Here is a 21719-nt window from a genome sequence, read left to right on the forward strand (position 1 = left end):
GAAAAGATTTTAAAAGCTCTTGAAAATAGGTATTTAGCTGTTATTTTAGAGGAAAAACCAAAGTCCTCCTAAATACTTCAAGCCTGCTTCTATCTTGCAACTCAAAAGAAGCTGGAGAATTAACCTGTCTTTTAAGAGCAACACTAACAAAAATTCTTCACCAATTAGAACTGTAACACTGATGACTGTCCAGAAAACAATGTGCATGAACTAAGACAGCAGTAATTCTGAAAACTCCAAAACAGCTGCAGATCAATGGAAGGGAAAAAATCAAGAGAGCAGAAAAGAAGGATCTCAATATTTTAATTAAATCACCAAAGTAGAGAAACATGCAGTGAGAGTGACCCATAGTTTTTCAGGGGGTGTAGCAGTTTCTTATCCAACCATTAAGCCAGTCTTCTGCCTGAGGCTTCTTCCAATGAAGAGAGGGCGGATAATAGCAGGGGGATCAAACTGCTCCAAGAAATGTCTCGCTTCTCAGAAGCACACTGAATTCAACTACAGTTTAGCAATGCATATTAATTTTCAGAGAATAAACTAACACGTGAAACATTTTCATGGCATACCTCATGCCAGTTTTATTCCTGGTAACATTTACTTTTCCATAAAACTGTCAAGAGGGCTCAAATACGGTAGATCCTTTCAGCAATGCAGGATGAGAGTTCTGTTGTTAGTATTGTACAGCCTTTCTTTCAAGGCTGCCTGCTTTCTCTGCTCAGCTTGCCTTTGTACCAGAGAGAACTGGGGGTCACTCTTTCAGAGGCCAACCCTAGATCAAGTACATGGGTGGCAGCATCCTTGCAATGTATTCTCTTGGCAGATTCCTCCTTGGGGTCCTATTCACTTATGTCTGAGAGGTACCATCGCTTCCATGGCCCAGCAATGCTATAACTAGGCAATAAAATAAATGTCAAAAAACTTAGGCAAAGTCACTGTATCTGCAGGAGCCAAGATTATTTGTGGGGTGCTTTGGACTACAGAAGTTGTTCTGAGGATCAGTTAAGGGAGTGACACGTTATTGGCAGCTTTGGAGCCAGTGAGGGTAATGATTTGTACTCACTGAAGTTGACCAAGACACAAGAGAGGGAACAGCAATGAGCAGACTTGACACACACTGTCTCATCCAGCAGATTTCATGGCACAATAAGCATTACAAAGGTGTTTCACAATGGCAGTCCTGATACAAGTGGAACCAGTCCACTTCTGAAAATGCAGAACCAATTACTCATCTGTACTGCCCTTAGGTTTCCTGGAAGAAAATTAGACTCATTTCTGAAGCAAGTAAGAACAGACCAGCAGGGAGACATCCATATCTAGCCAAAAACACAAAAGAAAGATGCCTGCATTTGGATTTCAGTTAAGCTGCACCATTTTTAAACCATGCTCTTCTATGCTTATCGTGCTTCCTACTTCCACAGGGACAAGAAATGTGAATCTTGCAATGGTGTCACACTGAAAAAAAGATACGTACAAGAATTCCCTCTGATGGTGCATTATTAAGGGGACAACCAAGGATCCAAAAATGTGTTCCCTAAATTTTAAGAAGTCAAAACTGGGGAGACATGGTACAGACGGAATCCTCCATTTCTTAACCTGTCACCAACATGGCAAAAATGTGAGCATAAGAGTAAAACCTTCTGCCTGTTATGGTCCTAGACATGTACCAGATTGTAGATTCTAGACATGTATCAGATTGATACAGAAAACAGAGGTCATGAGAAATATATCTGGCATTCATATATGATTGTGTGTCCAAAATAAATCTTTACTTGGGATGTCAGCCTAGCTCCTCCTCCTTCCCTTACTTGTCTCCATAGACTCCAGAGAGCACTCTCAGATGAAGAAATTATAACAGGATACACAGAAACAAAAAGCAACTAAGGAAGTAATTAAAAGCTACCCTATTTGACATGAGACATAATATGGTACCTTAGAAGTAACACCTCTACTTTCAGCAATTTCAGAATGATCTGAGTCCCAGTGATCAAAGTTCAAAAGTTAGCTTTGCTTATTAAAAAACAGGTGAGCAAATCTTTAATCTCTGTTTAGCCTGAGAGCAAAAGACAGTGTTAATACCAATACAGCAGTAAAATATATTCACAACAATTTAGTTACTTCTTTCATTGCCCACAAATTATGTATCAAAGACACCATGGGACTGTTTGAGCTCTTTAGGACAGGTTAAGTCATGCTAGATCTGCATGGGTATCAAAGAACAAGCTCAGTGTGGTGATGTCGACATGATTTTAAAGTATAGGAAGAGTGTATTTTATGCAACATCATGTCCCCAATATTTAACTATTCCCTGTCTTGCCTTAGCCAGAAACTGTGGCAGAAAAGCAGTGGAGAGAGTGGAGAACTGGTACAAAGTGCAGCAGCACAGAAAGATCTCAGCAACAGAACAAAGGTTTGACCAGAGAGTCTTCTTTGGCATTTCCTAAATGTTTTATAGTCAACATAATACTGAGGCACTTTGTTTTGGTGAGCAAGAAGCATTCTCCAGGTGAAATAACCTCCTTGTTATACATTTATATAAAGTTATAGAAGAAAAACACATATTACCTATTGTAAAATTGTATTGTGTTTGCAGAAGGAAGCAGTTAATATTCAATATTATGTACAATTTCAATGCAACAAAAAGTCAATTCAGAAAAGTTATTAAAATTGCATCCTTGTCCAAACTCAAGGTAAGCCATACTTGCTCAGCAGTGCACAATAAAATTAATAAAATTAATTTTATTGGTGTATAGGAATTTTTTAGTAAGCTCAGGGAGAAATTTTTGACTTCTTATTCTGTTTTGAAAATATGGCTATTGTATTTGGTTTGTGGTTTTTTAAATACAGTAATTTGCAATACACTAAGATGCTAAAACTGTGGTAAACGACTCTGTTATGTAAAGCTTATGAAAAGATAAAGGATTTCCCTATTCAATTAAAACATTCTGTTAACTTCAATTGTATTCCACAGTTTGAGAAGAATTATAAGGCTGTTCATTTTTTAAAGAAAGGAATTGCATTCTCTAACAGCTTTTTGTTACTACTTTTTTTGAAGAACATCCTTTATTTTTCCATTTATCCTGTTTATAAACATCTGGTTTATATGCCCTCAAAAGCAATGGATATTTTTGTTGCTCAGACAAATTAGTTAATATGACAATTAATTCCTACTCCCAAACAAGTCTTGTATCCCAAGTTAGATTTACATAAAAGTGTTGAGACTTTCACAATGTGCATAATCAGATACAGTGACACAGCAAGCACTTGACAGCAACAGCTTCAAAGAACTTCAAATTTCTCTACATCAAATAACATCTGAGGATGAGCGACATAGTCAACCTACAGAGTAACAGTAAATATACATTCTAGCTATTAAAATTTAAATTATTATCTTTCAAAAAGGGATCTTCATAACCCCATAATCAAATGGCTTCTATCAACAGAAAAATTTCCATGTCTAGAAAAGCATTCTAAAGAGTCTCAGAATTGGATATTTATGGAAATAAGATGACTCCTGGATTGTCATTTTGTTTTCATGTTATCCATACTCTTTCTGAAGTTACAAATGCAAAGACATTTTCTGTTTCAGTGATGCACAATTTTGCTACCAGTTGTGACAGTTATGCCTACATTTCTACTCTGACTCCAAGAACTGAAGAACAAAATCAAACATGTTGAAACTGGTACACAATAACAACACCAGTTTTTCCTAAGTGTGAATATATTGAAATAATCCAAGATAACATCAGAATAATAGTGTAATAACACAGTTCGACCTGAAAGAAAATTTGGGCTCACATTTTTGAATGTTATTATGTGTTCAAAAAACTTCAGTTTGTTCTGACACCAAAATCTATATATATTTAAGTATCAGATAGTTACAGCTGCATTATTTTTAGTCCGGTTTTTACAATTCACAGTAAAAATGAAAGATTGAAGATCAGTGTAGTATGTCATGCTGAGTACCCATCTAGCTAATAAAGCCTGTGCTGTAGTTTAATCTAAAATTTTTCCTAACAATTATCACTGCAAATGGACTAAAGCTAGTGGAGCATGCCTACTCACACCCTGTGGCTAAATAAATACACTATTCAATGCTAGTTTATATAACATGTAACAGAACACAACAGATTCTGCAGAATTTAAAACAAGCACAATGTGAATCTGTTTTCACTAAAATGGACATAACCTGCTAATTTCCGGTCTGGCAGAATATTATAGTGTCAAAATAATTTTAAAAAGAAGGCAATAGATAAAGAATTGCAGTGTTCTCTTCAAATTCCCTAGTATATATTTAATACTTAATTGAAAGCAACACTCTTCTAGTTCACAAAAGTACTTAGGTTACCAGTACCAACTCTATCAAACACCATGTGATATTGAAACAAAACTTAAATAATCTGCAGGTAAAAGGCCTTTTAGGTAAAGCACTCTCCAACAGGAATAATAGGCTCAAACTTGTTTCTCTCAAGAAGTGTAACTGCTATTCAGATATTTAAAATTACAAAACACCAAATTCTAGTGCAGTATTTCAGCTGGTCCGAGTGATATATATCCCCACTGCCAAGCTGACAGAACTAGAAACAGTAATTATAGTGCAAATAGCAGCATACTGTGCTTTGGGGGTTCCTCCCCTTTTCCTTTTACTCACTTTCTTAATAAAATCAGGGATCTCCTTTTTCTCTGAAAGGTGGTTTAAAGAGGAGCAGCATTCTACCTTCAAGACGTATCCTTCACTATTGACATCACCTTTTGAAGACCTGAAGAGGCAGACAGAAAAGAAGGATCAATTTCTGTTGTTACAACTGGATACCCAGATATCTCATTTATAAGTATTTCTCCTGGAGAGCTAAACTTCAGACAAAACTTTGGTTCCCATACATTCCCCCCACTGAGCTCAATACAGTTCTGACCAAGTGGCAGCTACAGTATCCGACCCCCATGCTAGGGGAGCAGATCACACCAATGACTGCAGATGGTGGGATGCTTCAGGGACTTCCAGATTTCTTTTTCTGTCCAAGAAACACTTTGGCAGCCTGGCATCTAGGGCCAACACCAAGGAGATGCACGGGTGATATAACTCAGGATATACAAAAAGAAGGTTCCAATGCACTGGTCTAACAGATGCTCTGCGCTCCACAGGGCAGTGTGATATAAGATGCAGTTCAGACAGCAATTAAAAGAAACCCCTTCTCTTCATCTAGAACTCTTCCAAGACAACATTTAATATCAGGGGCTAATCAAAACAGTTAAACCTTCAGTCTTACCTTATGTTTTGTTTTTGAGAAATGTAAAGTTGTGCCTGAAGTCCCCCTCTCTTTCAGAAGAGACTAACTCCTAAAATAATTCAAAGCAAATGGCATCTGCCATATGCATTTGCTGAACAAATAGGCACTGTGGAAATAAGGTATTGGACAAAATATGCCAAGGGACTGTTTGGAAGTTATACTAAATGATCTTCAGAATCAGTCTGCAGGCAGTGCTACTGAAGGCAGTTTTCATCTCCTCCAGACTCCCATGAAAGGAAACTGATACACCTGATCAATAGAGGATGTCTAGACAATCACTTGCTTTCTCAGTTTTTCAGAAGAACACATGGAAGAACATTAAAAATAAAAGCTAGCCTGTCACTCTTGGGATTAGTAACAAAGCAGTTATCTAACACTTCCCACAGAATCAAAAGCTCTAGTTCCAAGTGAAGAACTAATCCTGGCCAGCAGTTGTTTGATGCCTGGGTACCTAGAAGACAGGAAGAAAAGTAGAGAAATTTGAACTGAGAGTGTTGAGGAAGCAGCAAAACAGGGGCTTGGCAGGCTTGCCATGCTCGCAAAAGCAAGCCTGTACAAAAGGCCTGTTCTGGGGACTGGGACTGTGTGACACGTAGCTTCAACTACAGATGGTCCCAGGGGCTTTCCCAAGACACTTACAGTTCCCTGGAGCCATGCGATGCGTGGGCTGCTGACTGCAAACTGGCAGTGTTTCCTAGGCAATACTGCAGACATTTGCTATATTTGATTCTCCCACTTTCACACAGGCTACACTCTCACTTCATTTCTCTTATCTCACTTATACCTGAACAGGTGGTAGCAGACTGTGCGTTGTTTGGTAACACTGAAGACCTTTCCCTATTTGTTTTTTTCCCTCTTTTCTAGGTTCGTCTTACAACCTGTTGTTCCATTCTCTACTTCTGGACAACAATTTCAACAAAGTGTTAAAATTGTGTTTTAAAAAAAAGTTAGTGTTCATGAAAATTCTCCAAACATCTTTATAGAATTTACACAGGTCATTACTGGGGGACTAACAGTATTCCAGAACTACTCCTCTGCAACAGGCACACATAAATTAATTTAAGCACCAAGAACAACTCTGTCAAGAAAATAAAAATTCATGTTGAGAGGAACAACATGTGTACTGCAGACAACCATTTTTGCTGTTCTAAAGTCCTACATAAGAAAATCCATCCTGTGCAGATTTTCTGCCACAGATGAACTCGAGAACATAAAAATAAACTTCAGAAAGCCTCCCTGCTAGTGTACTTAACAACCAGACCTACTTTTTTTTTTTTTTTTTAATCTGAATATGACTAACAGGAAAAGTAGCCCTGATGTTATCTAGCCATGTTCTAGACAGAAATAATACGAACTAGGGCTCTCTCATGCTCAAGCAATCAATAAACTATCAAAACTGCCACTTGATATTGCAAAGTCAAGTCCATACAACATCAAGTGGAGCAAATACAACCCTCCACTGCTTTGGCTGTTGCATAACTACAAATCAGAAGTGTGGTACCAGCAAAGGCAGCAAGGAACCAAGCTCTTTTTAGACAACTGCAAAAGTTTTAAGGGGACAACTGCAAAACTCTACAAATGCAAGGAACAAACATCTCCACTACTTCACTTCTTGGACAGAAGCTCCCTTCCAGCCCAGCTGAGGAAGCCACTCCCCTCCCAGAGACTGTAAAATGCTACAGCTCAAATTCAAAGTCAAGATATCAAATTCTGGAAATTAAGTATGTGTCATGCTCTTTTATGTGCCCACCCATTTGGCACTGCTGTGACCCACATGAAAATTCACTATTCTAATTACTCCGAAAGAATGAGAAAGCCTGTATTTTAATGTTTAAATCCCCTGACTACCTGAAAAAATAAATCCTTTTCAACCTCCACTGGTAAAGTTTATAGACAGGTATAAGGAAGAGAGAAGCTGGTGTGAACCACCCTCTCCTAATTCCTCTCCTCCCCCTGAATAGCTCCCTGAGCTCTGATTTTGTGCAATTTTTTGAGGACCTGCTTCCAACCTCTTTGAAAGGAGTAAGGGTTATCTGAGATATAAATTATAGCCATAAAACTAGTGATTATTACTGCAGCTGCTTAAAAATGTCCTGTTTAAGTCCTTTAAGAAGTACTTACTTTAAAATACACTTGCTGCTTGGAAATATTTAATTTGAAACAATTAATTCCTTCTGTAACAGTTTGGGGGCTATTTCTGCACTAGGGCTCATGAAAGAAATGACATCAAATATGATTGGACTCTGTTATGAACATTATTTTAGAGAACACACTTAAGAGATCCTACTAAAGGCCATAAAATCCTTAGTTAAAATCTTCCAATAGAAGGACTCTTTATTTCCAAGAAGTATTTTTCCATGCTTTCAAGAAAATTATGTCTATATATGTTAAAAGCAAGTCTTTGTTTATTCTGGTAGTTTTCATCTTTTTAGGAAAACTTTAAAACTTTTTTTTTAGGAAAACTTTAAAAGCCTGTTAAACAAACAAACAGAACAAGTGCCATAGCTTTTCATGTGAAAATAATAAATACCTGTGGATGTCACAGACCACAAAAATAGTATTCTGAGCAAAGCTAGGTGGGCAAGGAATTGTTTCCAGTCTCTATGCAATAAACAATGCATTTCATACATGTATCACAAAGTATGTCACAAATATCATAAAAGTCTCTCATTAAACTCTTTAAATATTATTAGTATAGCCATAGAGAAGTAGATAATTATAGGTACAGGCAAATTCTGTACTAACAGAAATTAATATCGTTTTAGTTTTATTAATTTAATGGGACTACTTTTAGGACCACTTTCACTAGAAACTATGAAATAGGACCCTCACTAAATGTACATCTATCAAGATCCCAGAAGCAAGAGAAAAAGTCCAAAAAGCATAATTCTGTGCACTTGCATTCCTCTGCTCTCTTCTGAAAAAGCACTGATGTCAATTGTGAGAAAAAACCCAATAATCCATACCCAGGAGTCTTACCAGTTTTATAGCACAGGATGTTACTGAGAGTCCAATATATAAAATATTTTAAATTAAAGCAATGGTTTTATGTAAAGTTGATTTTCACTTTCCCATCATAAAATATTTCTCAACAAAAAGCAGAAGAGAAAGAGAAATGCTGAGATCAGTTTAGTCTAAAAAATATGTAAGCTCCAGCAGTTCTAAAGATCTTCCTTTTCTTCTGGATGCACAGTCATCAAGTTCTTCTATTTCTTTTCCTCCTCCTAAGTTGGAAAATTTAATCTTCTTCCCTTCACTCCTGCAAACATTTGGGTGTTTTGCATTGCCTTTATTCCTCTGATGAAAAAAATCACTGGGTTAATTAAAAAAAGGTCCAGCCCTGAAAGAAGCACACCTGGATACACCAATGCTGTACCCTTCCTGGAAGCCAGGATGAACGGGAGAAGCTGCTACATCCAGACTCACTACAACACCCTGTACTCACTGTAACACATTTTGGGATACCTGAGAGGGAACACAAGGGACAGTGTGAACAACACTAGCACTTTCCCTGCAGTGAGGAAGGGCAGTCTCTTGCCTCCCACTCCAGGAGAGGACAACCACTGGTTGGCCATGGAGATTGCCAGAAAATTTCACTGCAACTTACACACCTGGGCTTTCATTTGCTTTTCTTTGTTATACATTGTTTGTTTATCATTAACAATTTTCCTGAAGAAGGGTTCTTCTGCCACTGTAAGTAGCCTCAGTGCTCACCATGGACAACATTAATCATAGGATGGCAAAGAGCTGAGATGGAATTTCAGTCTACCTGATGCTGAGCAGAGGAACAGCATTCACAGACCTGATGGGGTGGGGGCAGAGGGTACCCTCAAATTTTACCAATATGGAAAGGGCTCAGGATCACAGACTTCCAAAAAGTGTCATCCTGAAACCTAAACAGGGCTTCTAGTGCCACTAAACAAGACGATTATATATTGAATAAATTGGAAGTTCACTGGACAAAAATATGTTACAATTGTTGTTTCACTAGGTTGTCATTTCCTGCACAGCTGTTTGGTGTTAAGCACCATTTCATAGTAAAAAAACCATAACCAGCTGTGGAGAACCAGTAACTTACACAGTAACTATTAAAGCTGACAACTTGGTGTCTGTTACAAACTGGATTTCCAATCCCTTTCAGATACAAGAAGGAACTGAGGAAGCCAACATTTGATCCTAATCTTCCTGAAGTTCCCTATGCCCATGAGCTCAGCAAGCCAAAACACACTTGTAAACTGCACAGACATTCCAAAATTACTATTTCATTAAGAATGTAAGCACAGTTTTAAGATTTTCCACTACACAGGAACAGCTCTACCATTCAAACAGAACTGTACATTCATAACAAACTGGTCTACATCACAAAAACAATAAAACCACACCAAAGTGATTAACATGAGCTGCTGGTATCTCTACAATTTCAGGTTAAACGTCCAGCAAAACTAGAGTATCTGAAAACCACGAATGCAACAACTGAAAAACCATAGGTTTTGCGATGCCCAGCCAAAAAACACACCATTTTTTTATAATAAATAAAAGCAGACATATTGCATCCTAAGAGCCTCAAGTCTAACCCATGTGACACTGTCTTAATGTTATTATCTAAATGTTTTCTTTACTATAGGAAATCTTATCACTTTACTATAGGAAATCTTATCACTTATTATTTGTTAGTAAAATTTATAAACTCTATTTAATGACAGTATATAAAGTTTCTTGAGAAGAGTTTGGGCATGTATTGATGCACAGGCATCTTTAATGTGCAGTGTTTATAATTTTCAGAATACAGATGAAAGGACATTTATTTCAGGTCACTGTTAAAAGTTTTTGTGAGGAAATATGTATTTCTTTGAACTTCTAACAGATAACAAGCCTTCAAAACTCAAACCATTGTCCTTTGAGCTAAAGGAAGGTATCTGTTGACTCTTGGGCATGGAATAAATATATCTTTTCATAAAGTTGGAATCAGCCTGCTGAGAGCAACAACACACACTTCATTTGAACACAAACCTGTTGGATCCCTAATGCTCATGGAAGGTAAATTCAAACAATTCCCATCTTCAAGCTTAAATCCTACGTGAAAAACAAATAGACACACACACATACACATTTTTATTCAAAATAAAAATATATTGTATTGATGCAAAGTACTTACTTTCACCAAAGTGAAATACCAGCAAAACCAGGAAACTGTAAAAATCTTTGTTTACTATTAAACTTTTGAACTCAGTCTGTCATATTCCTTTGCAGATAAACAGAATTCTTGTTACCCAGCTGATGATAATTTGAATTTGTAAGGACTAACAGACACAGGAATTACAGAAATAGAATTAGAATCATCTTATCAAGTGAATCTCTACAACACCTGACACCTCATTATTGTGCAGAAAGGGAAAACAGCTGCAAAGCTGTTTGAGGTCAGAACAGAAATTTAGAACATTTAGAAACTCTAAAAAATATATGATTAAATTAAACTACTTAATCTACTTCTGCAGAGCAATGTTTCCCGGTTGGTTGCTTTACTGTCTGAAGGCAAAACCTGTAGATGGTATATCCTCAGACACAGTTGGAACAATGGAGAGAAATTCTTTGGACTATCATTTATATCCCCTACTTCTCTATCATGGTATCAAGATGCTTTAGCGTCTTCAAACATGTCAAAACTATTATAAGCAGACAGTTTATGAGCCCAGACCATGTACCTTTCCTGGTAAAAGAGAATGAAGGTTGCTTTCCAGCACTGAGTACTTAGAAGGGGACATAAAAACATTTTAACTGACACTGAATTTCGAAACTTTAAGATACCAGACAGGGGTATCACACTACAGGCTGCTGGGAACAACTTAAAGATGCTTTGTGCTATGGTTTTGTTGTAATTTTGTTCAGGGGATGACTTAGCAATTTCTCTGCAGGAAACAGATAACCTGCAACAGCCACAAGCTGTCCAAAACAAGAATGCACCCAAGATACTTGAACAGAGATTGTTAAAGAGAAAAACCAGTGAGTGTGGAAGTAAAAGGCCAAGGAGAAAAAGGTTACTGCAGACACAATGAACTACTGATTACTATTCCTCGGGGGAATAATTACTCTCCTCATCTTGGTTAGCCAGAATCTCCCAAATACATGGACCTTCCCCTGTTCCTTCCATTAGCAAAGACCCACCGTCACGCGTTCACACTTCTCAGGTACCAGCTTTTATTCCCTTTCTAAGTGTAAATCAGTGTGAATCTTCTCTTCTCAAGCATGAGTGTGAACAGCAGGCCACACCTACGCTCCACGCTTGGGGCCTTCCCCAAATTCAGAAAAAAAAAATCTGCAAAAACCTGGGCTCAAAGAGTTTTCTTCACACAACTGATACAAGATTCTTCAAGATTTCTTCCTCAAGAAACCCACATATCTCAGAACTCAGCACACACAATAGGACAGACAACTGCTTTTTAGTTAAGTCCACTGAAATTTAGAGGGGGAAAGAAAGTATTCATGAGTGTTGAAGTTATTATTCTTTTATCTGACTCTATTCTATGTGATTTTCAAACCACTTTCCAAACAACTGCTTAGTGTACACCATGCCATTAGATGCTACAGAAATATTTAAATTTATTATATTAAATTTAATGAGAGCAATGGCAGAGTTTTTTAGCAGCTTGGTACACTACCTTCATGCTCAGTGCCTCTAAAGAGTTAAACACTCCTACATTTATTTCACTGACATTAATTGAACGTGATGCCTTTTGCACTGCAAACAATTGCATTGTTGACTTTTTAAAAAATCTGTCCCTTAATTCCGTATTTTCCCTAACACTTTCAGTGGTTAATCCTTGGTTTTCAACATGTACAGCTTCCATATATGATAGGGATGTGTTTCTTCAAACGTCCTACAGCAGGAATGCCTCCTATTTCCATATTTACCACAAATGATTACATAGCCAAGATAACAAAGCCAGAGATACCAGATTAAACAGAAAGCTACCAAAGTGACTTTAAAAGTCACCTTAATGTACAATGCCATTGCAAATTCACTAGGAATATTTTGAAACTACAGGACAATGGCAAAATAGGATAAAAATAACACTAACAGGTAACTTCCATGAATTCTAATGCACCTCATTACCTTTTCCATTTTATTGTTGAACAAATTCAGGCACTGCAAATTTCACTGACAGCAGCAGCATGGTGTTCCTGATACCCATCATCTGCTGCAGCTGACATAGCCTCTTCTTACCTTTGGGGAGGCAGAGCTATAAAACTAAGTCCTCAAAGCACAAATCAACAGTATTACTTTTAAACCATAAAACTGACATGGAAAGGTGCAACACTGACTAAAAACTAATTCAAGCATTCAGTTCTGTCTCTGTAGAGAGGGAATTGGCATTACTGTAGGCACTAAAGCAATAATTTCATTTCTGTTCCATTCAGAGAACAAAAAAAGGAAGGTGCAAAACACACTCGGTATCTGCCAGACAATGGACAGATGAAGTGCAGAGTGTTGGAGCCATCTGTGCTGAAACACCTGCAGTGAGAAAAGAGCTGCAGTTTCAGGTGCTCTGCACTTGGGAGTGCCCAGGAAGCCCAAGGATGGGCCCACACCAAGGTACAGAGTTTTTCATGACTCTTGGCTCCCCATGAGCACCATACCACCAAAGGGATGGATTTACACTCCACAGCATAAATGGTGTTACTAGTGACCCTACTACTGTGGCTGGACTATTTTTACTCCTAAAATCTTACAACAGAAATAAATACTCATCTGATCTTAGCTTAAGCAGACCTAACTTCTGCCCAAGATTTAATTGTTATATACAGAGACTGCCTTGAGATGACAAGACACCTGACAGTCCTCAGGGGGGAAAAATATAATTTAATCATTATCAGCAGTGTAATGAGAAAGGTTAATTAAAAAATTAACAGTATGTCTTTTTTCTTCATACTGTTACATATTTTTAGTCCCCAGCTGTTTGTGAAATGACATGAACTTGCAGTTCAGATACAGGTGGTCTCTGTGCAGGCCATAGTTATCTGAAATCTGGGCAACACCCACTCTCTTCGTCACACTTGGCAATACAAATATTTGTTGCACCCACACACTATGGGAGAAGCTGCTTCCATACTCTCAGCCAAACTCAGCAACATTTAAAGCTACATGAAACATCAAACTGATGTCATTTCCCTTTCTGGTACTTGTTTTTTTCCTGCTTCACCACGTCTCTTCCGCTTCCCTAGGCAGTCAAAATTGACAGATAAGAGAAAGCAGAGAAACGGGCTGTGGATGTAAAAGGAAATATAATTGGTTCAAGACTCTCTACTGTCTTCAATTTTGTAGAGTCATTTACAGCTGTCTAAAGCATGTGACACTGGCACCCAAGTGAGTGAGCAGGCAATTAAGATTTTGTACTCTTCCACAATCGCTCTCCACGGATGTGAACTACTGGACACAGTAGTGTGAGAGCAGTGACACTGAGCGCTTTGGCTTGAGGACCAAATCACTCCACTGAGAATGAAGCTGCTCTTCCCTGACAGGCCTTCAGAGTTCAAACCTGGAAGATGTTGAACCCTCAACACCCCTAACCAACAGAAGTCCTTAAGCACTTACTTAACATTACGAACTCATGCATGTAAACACTTTCATAGCTTGCAGCAAGTTATTGTGTAGGCAGGGAAGACAAGGCCCCAAAACCATGCAATCTCAGCCCACTATCACTCAACAAGTCCACTGTTCAGCCAAACATTCTATGCTTTAACCATAAAACTGGAAGCCATTTGAACAATAACATCAGGCAAGCCAGCATGAAGTTCTGTATTAACAAAACTAAAATCAAGTCAAGGCAAATTAAGAGTTATTTTAGAAGCTCAATTTGCCTGTGACACCTAATGCCTACATACACTTGCTAACAAAATGCAGAACTTTTTCCTTAGGTCAGAGGCTGAATTTCAACTCTGTCCATAACCTCTATCAGCTGGCTACCAGGCTGAAGCAAATTGAACACTGAATGATTTGCTTTTTAAATAGAAGTATAAACCAGCTACATTCTTTCCTTCAAGCATAAGCACAAAGAGAGGGACTAGGATTGGCAGATGGAGGTTTAATTATCTGCCAGCCTTCAGAATTGGTCATGGTAAAAAGGGCTGGTCTGGGGAATGCAGCTGATGTAGGAAACTGTAGAGAATGGCTGCAACAATACAGGTAGCTGCAGAATTCAGGGTGGTCAGATAATATTAAATTAGGTTTTAAATCATTAACCAAAAATCATATGTTTACAATATCCACATTTCAACTTTCTTCTGGGCTATTTAACAGCACATCCTATTGGTTTCTTTAAAAAATCACAATAAATCATAAAAGAACAGAATTCCTGTTTCTTTATTCATCTTCACACTTTATGTAAAATATTCTTAATGCATTTTAATAAGTGAGCAAAGCAGGAAAGCTTATTATTTATGGAGTTTGCACTGACTAAAACTTGTATTGGTTAGAGAAAAGAAGGGCCTAAAGTCTACATATAAATTTAAGAAGTATGCATTAGTACTACAGTTCTCAAATTAATTGCATTAACTGTAACCATCTAAACACAAAATATGCCTTTTCTAAGCAAATAATTCTCCTGTCATAATTTAATCTAATAAATTTTTAAAGGGTTCCAACAAGACCATCCTCACAAACTGTCATGCATAGGGCTTGTTTGTTTGCCTCTCATGACAACACATCCCAAAATACAGAGCATATTTCAACTTGTTATTCTCCAAGTCGCCTGCCAAACTGCGGAGAAATTGTAAACATGAAGAACATGTTAAGCCTATTCAAGCCCACAAAAAAAAAAAAAAAAAAAAAAAAAAAAAAAAAAAAAACCCAATCAAGTCTTGCACAGTAAACTCTGCTATAATTTCCTGATGTAGGTCAAAACTCAGCAGGAAATCACATTGTCTATTTTTATCCCAGTTCACTGGAAGTGCTTTACCTTTCTGTTTTCTTGATAAGCACAGCCCTGAAGATTTGTTCCTGGGGAGTTTTCTCTTTTTCATCAGTTGGTTGCACAAAGGGGTGGACAGCAGCCAAGACAAAGCCCTGCTGGTACAATTCTTCCAGCTGAGCTGGAAGATCATACAAGGAAGAGAGCTTGATTGCAGATGATCCTGGCAGCTCAGCTGGAAACAAAAAGAAATTGGTCAATAATCCGACACTGGACTATCATGTATTTTAAAATCCAGGCTCTTCAGAGTCAAGTACGCTTCACACTGATCTACAATATTAACACCAAAACTGACCTTTCCTGAGACCCATTTTGTATTTCATATTTTAAGCAGGCTGTCTTGGCGAAGGACTTGTATTACACAAGAGACTCATGCAATTAAACAAGAAATCAGATACATTAAAATGCCAAATCCACTACACAGTCTGGCAGAGATAAGTCGAAGAATTTAATAAAAACAAGGCAGTTGGTCAAAAAATATTCTAGGTTTTGGTAGTTGTCATAGTAATGCGAGTAAAGAAGAGTGAGCCATGAGGCAAAAACACAAAACAAGCGAAAAGAGTCAATGAAGGCAGAACATGTCAAATTCAAAGGCTATAAAAAGAAGCATCCATCTACACAAAATCAGACTAAGAGATCAGTGATGCAAGATGCCGATGAGACAAAGTATCTGCCAAAATGTCTGAAGAGAATTTTGTAGGTGTATTGATAATAGGGACATTGAGTGATGCATATAGCTATAGTTGACCTATAGCAATGAGAAACCTTTTAGAATAAACACTAAATCTTATACCTCAGGGTTTAAGCAAACCTATACATATTAGAGATGAGGATGAGACATAGCATATGAAAATAATCCTTCCCCAATCTGCTTACTGCAAGGTTTTATGCCTTCCTGTCAAATATTTGTTGCTGACTCCTGTCAAGACACTTGACATACACATGGATATTTCAGTCAGTATAGCAATTGCCCTTATTTCTTTGGAGTCTTGTGGGATTCAAAAGGAAATCCCATAAATCACCAAAAACAATCTTTTATTCTTTTCTTCTCTACATCAGTAATTCCTCATACACTTTTCATATTTTATGAGAAATGACATCTCTCCTTCCTGACCTTTGCCTCTTCACTTCCATCTCGCTTGGAGGATATTTATTATGTCATCTAAACCATGCCAGGGCATACAGGGTGGTGAGGTGCTGGATGTTCTTCCCTCCCACTGAAACTAGGAGGGAGGGGATACTGAGAGAAACACAACAAAGGTTCCCAGTCCCTTGCAAGCCTTTGCTAAAAAAAAAAAAAAAAAAAAAGCACTGGAGAATAGTTTGTTTAAAATAAGCCGGCAGTGCAAAATAAGGTTTCATTGTACTGCTTTTTCCATCAAACCATATGGCTACCCTTTATGAATAATTTAAAGAGTTATCAAAAAACTAATAAATATTCAAACCAAATAATACCAAGGAATAATTTAAATAATAATAGTAGAATAGATGTGCTTGGTATGTTTTTTTCCTCATATAAGACCATGTTCCAGAAGGGAATAATGGAACTTTTTGACCAGGAGTTTAAGATGTAGAATTTTTTTTATTACTTTTACAAATAAAATGAGATCCAAGCAACATGCACATTGACAGACAATAGGGCTCTACCTTCTACAACAGCATACAAATCACTTCAGAGTCATAAAAAGAGATGGTACAATGAATAATGCATAATAAATAATAAACCCAACATTTACTTACTGGAGCCTACTGGGGATAAAAATATGGAAACCCAGATTTTAGAACTCCATTTTCCCTCTTGTGCTCAGAGACTCCAAATATTTTTGATTACACTGCAACTAATTAATTTCTGAATGAAGGGTTTACTTGGACACAATGGAATGACTAAACACTACTCAGTACTGTTAATTCTGGTCAGAGTGCTCCAATTTTTAACCATCCCCTATAAAAAATGATGCTCACCTGGCGTACATATGTAGCATCAGGATTCTTCTGAGGATAACTTGAGTAAGATTAGTAAAAAGTCTAGTCATTAATATGGGAGACTGACTGCTTCCTCCTAAAAGCTAAACATGAGGAAAAAGCGTGGAAATGCATGTAATTGGATGCCTTGGGATGTAACTTGATTAAAAAAGAAATGTAATAGAAAATAGAGATGGGTGGGATCATCCAGCTAGTTCATCCTACTACCTAGAGGCAGGATCAGTTCTAGTTTAGTTGTTTCTCCATTTTTCTCATCTATTTTTAAAAACCTTTAGTAATGGAATTTCCACAAGCCCCCTAAGTCATTTTCAGCACTTCTCTATTCTTCCTACTCAAAACCCTTTCCTAGCATGTGGCCTAAATTTCCCTCTCTTAAATTCATGAATGCTACTTCCCCACTAGAGTATTTCTTTTCTGCAACAGCATTTTAGAACTCCTAACACCATTCATGCCTTAATCTTACTTTCTTTATACTGTATGAACTCAGTCCTTTCAACGTTCCTGTTCTCATGTCTTCTGTATTTCTAAGTAACACCTGATGTTCTCTCCTGATTCTCTTCAACTGGTCCACATTTTTCTTCAAGAATAGTACCTAATTTTGACCATAGTGATCCAGCACAAGCCTCACCACTGCTCTGTAGAATGGAAAACTCTAACACTTACTACATCCTATGTCAGTTTACAGCATTGGGGGAAAAAAAATCAAAGGAAATTCTTCTCCCCATAACTAACAGTGGCCAATTTTCCTGTTCTTCATAAATTTTAGGATTTTTCTTCCCAGTTTTCAAGCGTCATTCTGACTTTCACACTATGAACAGCACTTCTCAGACTCACAAACTGTAATGAACATACTCAGCAGCCATTGCTGCAATAGTTAATGAAAATTATGAACTTTAACAGACTCTGACCAGAACAATTTTAAGCCTTACAGCTAATACATCTTTTTGGTTTGATGCTGAACCATTGCTAATTTCTCCTCAGACTAGAGATCCTTCATAGCAGAAAGACAGTTCCTGTTACCCAGCTGATGCCCACAAGGTCTCCAAGATTCCTGGATCTACAGACCTGTGCTGTGCATTTTTGTTACTCTCCAACTGGTTTGAGTAGTAGAAATCCCTGCTACACATCGTCCTCTGGATATTTCATAACTCAATTTTTCTAGTATCTTTCTGGGCATTAAGTTAGGCTAACAATCTCACAGGTCTCTTTAAATGTAGGTTAAAAAAGGACATCACATTTTGCTACAGAGTCATATTCATTCTTCAAGAGTTTTCAATTTACATTATAAAATTTCAATTATTTCTTCAGCTAATTCCTCTACAGTGTATACCTGTAAGTTTGGCCTACTTGGAAAAATCTAATTTATTACATCAGTTGTCAATTTAGTCTTTCCTTACTTTACCTTAGAAAAATGCTAACATTTTCAGAAAACCTTACCCAGTTTCCAGTAAAATAGCTGTTAAAGAGAATTCTAACTATAGCACTTTGGAAGCAAAAGGAAGACCAAAATTGTGTACAACAGGGATCTGTATAAGGTAAAAGAGCAAATGAAAAACCAAATAAAAACCAGTGCTTATAAGCCTTTATTTTGCCAAAAGATAATGCTGACTTCTTTTATCAGCCTCTTTTTTGCTCTTGAACTGCAGTTGGCTCTAAGTTTTAGGTTCTGGTACATATTTGCACATTTATTGTTGTATTTCTCAATGTGACCTCAAAAGATTCCTTTGTTTATCAACTAGATGAGTGTGTAAGAAACTCATAAATGAAAGAAGCCACATTCTTCAGTTTCGTTAAGGTTGAAGGTGGAAATAGTAGTGCTCACTGCTTTTGGACTGATCACCAGACAAATTAGTTTGTTGCCTGATACATACAGAAAACTACAACTTTAGAAACTCTTTAAAAAGAAAGTTTGTGTTATACAACTGATATCTCTAAGGTGACTTTCCTGGGTCTAGGGATTTGTGCATTCTTTGCTGCCAATGGAAGATAGTCTCACTAACCCTCATCTTACCACAGAGAAATCAGTAAGAGGAGCGAATTTCCATAAAAATCTACAGGATGTCATCTATACTTGGAAGTGATCATTTCTGTAGCTCCAAAAAGCAATTTATGGCAAAAAGAGAAAGGAGGCAGAGTCTACTACCAGGATCCTGAGGGACTGAGAGCAGGCTGAGAAACAAGACTGGGAAGACAGATATTGAAGAGGGCTTCTTTTTCCTGTGTTAAGGAGCTCCTCTTTCCCTCCCACTGGCTCATCCAGGGCTTCTACCACAGAGAACAGCCACTGACTGGCTTCAAACTGAAGCATCTCATGTGACCTCTGACAACTGTACTGTGGTCCACACTAACAAGGGAGATACCTCCTGATCAAATATTAAGAGAGAAGACAGTTACAGCAACTGTCTATGAAAAATAGCCTGATTTTTGTATATTTAAACAATAGATTTGGGTACCTTTGAGGTGCTGTAAACCAACACTCTGAAATAAGAAAGGTATACTATACCTTATAAAATAATCCCTGGATTCACCTATTAGCCTGTGCTTAATGACACCTATCATCAAGTGCAAGACATCTTTATATAATATATATACTCAACAGAATTACGTGATTTTAACTCTATTCTATTTGATAAACAGCAAATTCTTCTTCCTGACACTTACATTTAAGACAAAGATAAAATGAACTTTATTATTTTTTAATTTCCTATTACGTGAATGATAGCTATGTCCCAGAAAAGCTGAAACATTAAATGCCAAAACGGCATTTATTTAATTTCTCTTTACTGAAATGGTCAAATCTGAGCTCAGCTTTGGGTCTTAGTTTCTCGACACCTATCCTTAATACTTTATTTAAAAGAGCAAGCACACAGTTCTACTTTAAATTTATATTATCCTGTCCATCTACTACCCTGTAACATTAGCTTAGGTTGCTTACTCGAAGAAAACAAATTAAGTGTTGGGATTTTTTGGTCTTCATTTTTCAACAAGTTTTTCTGATTAAGCTTTTATGCTCTTATTCCAATCAGAGCTGCTAAAGGCGGATGGAGCCCTTAATGACAGTTCACATTACAGATGAAAATGTTCCACAAAAATAATGGGGACTCCTTTTAACTATTCCTTGTTACCTCTTAAAGTTTTCATGTTCATCTGCATTTTAAATGTTCCTCAATTTATTAGAGAACACTAAATAAGCTTTTTTCATAGAATCACAGAATAGTTTGGGTTGGAAGGGACTTGAAAGATCATCTAATTCCAGTCCCTCTGCCTTTGCATTAAAATAACCAAAGACCAAATTCCTGTGTACACAGATTGTACACATTCTCTGTCCATACCAGGTACAGAAGAAAACACTTTGCCCAAGGTGTGACACATCACAGGGTCTGAAACAAAGGCAGATTGACAAACTCAACAGATCTACACTATTAAGTGATGTAGCAACTCAGTTACCCGGTAGCTGCATCCATGGTACTCCTATTTCATAAAATCACAGAATGGTTTGGGTTGAAGGCTCTTTAAAGATCATCTGGTCCAATTCCCACAGCAAGGCCCATGGACCTGTTCAACCAGATCAGGTTGCTGAGAGTCCCATCCAACCTGACTTTGAATGTTTCCAGGGATGGGGCATCTACCACCCCTCTGGGAAACCTGTTCCAGCGTTTCACCAGTCTCATTGTAAAAAAACGTCTTCCTTAAATACAATCTTAATCTATCTTTTTAGCTTAGAATCATCACTCCTCCTCCTACTGCAACACACCCTACCAAAAAGTTTGTCTCCATCTTTCTTGCAAGCCTCCTTTAAGTACTGAAAAGCTGCAATAAAGTCACTCTGGGGCCTTCTCTTCTCCAGGCTGAACAAGCTCAACTGTCTCAGTCTTTCCTTACAGGAGAGGTACTCCAGCCCTGTGATCAGCTTTGTGGACCTCATCTGGACCTGCTTCAACAGGTCCATGTCTTTCCCGTGCTGGGGTCCCAGAGCTGGATGCAGCACTGCAGCTTGGGCCTCACCAGAGCACAGGAGAGGGGCAGAATCCCTTCCCTTGACCTGCTGGCCACTCTGCCTTGGATGCTTTGAACACACACTGCTTGCTCATGTCCAGTTTTTCATCCACCAGCATCCCCAGGCCTTTCTCAGCAGGCTGCTCTCGATCCCTTCACCCCCAGCACGTTCTGGTACTCAGGGTGGCACTGACCCAAGTGTGGGACTTGGCACTTGGCTCCTTTAACCTCATGAGATTCACATGGGCCAACTCCTTTAGCTTGTCCAGGGTCCCTCTGAATGGCACATCATCCCTCAGGTGTGTCACCTGCACCACTCAGCCTGTTGTCATCCACAAACTGGCACTCCAAGTCCTATGACCAAGCCTAACACATATTATCAGGCTCAGACCCTTCCAGAAATAGAGGTCCAACTGTTTTCTTTTTCAAAGTGCAGGATGAGACTGTTTACCAATCCATGGCCATTCCTGTGAGCAATTCCTGCTTGAGG

At 37.9% G+C, this 21719-nt stretch overlaps 1 protein-coding gene across 2 annotated transcripts in view; it reads right to left on the bottom strand.

Annotated features, from left to right (window-relative positions):
- Positions 1 to 21719, bottom strand: part of RFTN1 (raftlin, lipid raft linker 1) — a 96066-nt gene that overhangs the window by 40516 nt on the left and 33831 nt on the right. For both annotated transcript variants that reach the window (XM_053939580.1, XM_053939589.1), the window contains 2 exons: positions 15239 to 15425; positions 4649 to 4757 (listed from right to left, as the gene is read on the bottom strand). In XM_053939580.1, the coding sequence (XP_053795555.1) occupies positions 4649 to 4757; positions 15239 to 15425 (296 nt within the window). The remainder of the gene's footprint in view (positions 1 to 4648; positions 4758 to 15238; positions 15426 to 21719) is intronic.

Source organism: Vidua chalybeata, chromosome 1 (assembly GCF_026979565.1).
Source record: "Vidua chalybeata isolate OUT-0048 chromosome 1, bVidCha1 merged haplotype, whole genome shotgun sequence".
Taxonomy (NCBI): domain Eukaryota; kingdom Metazoa; phylum Chordata; class Aves; order Passeriformes; family Viduidae; genus Vidua; species Vidua chalybeata.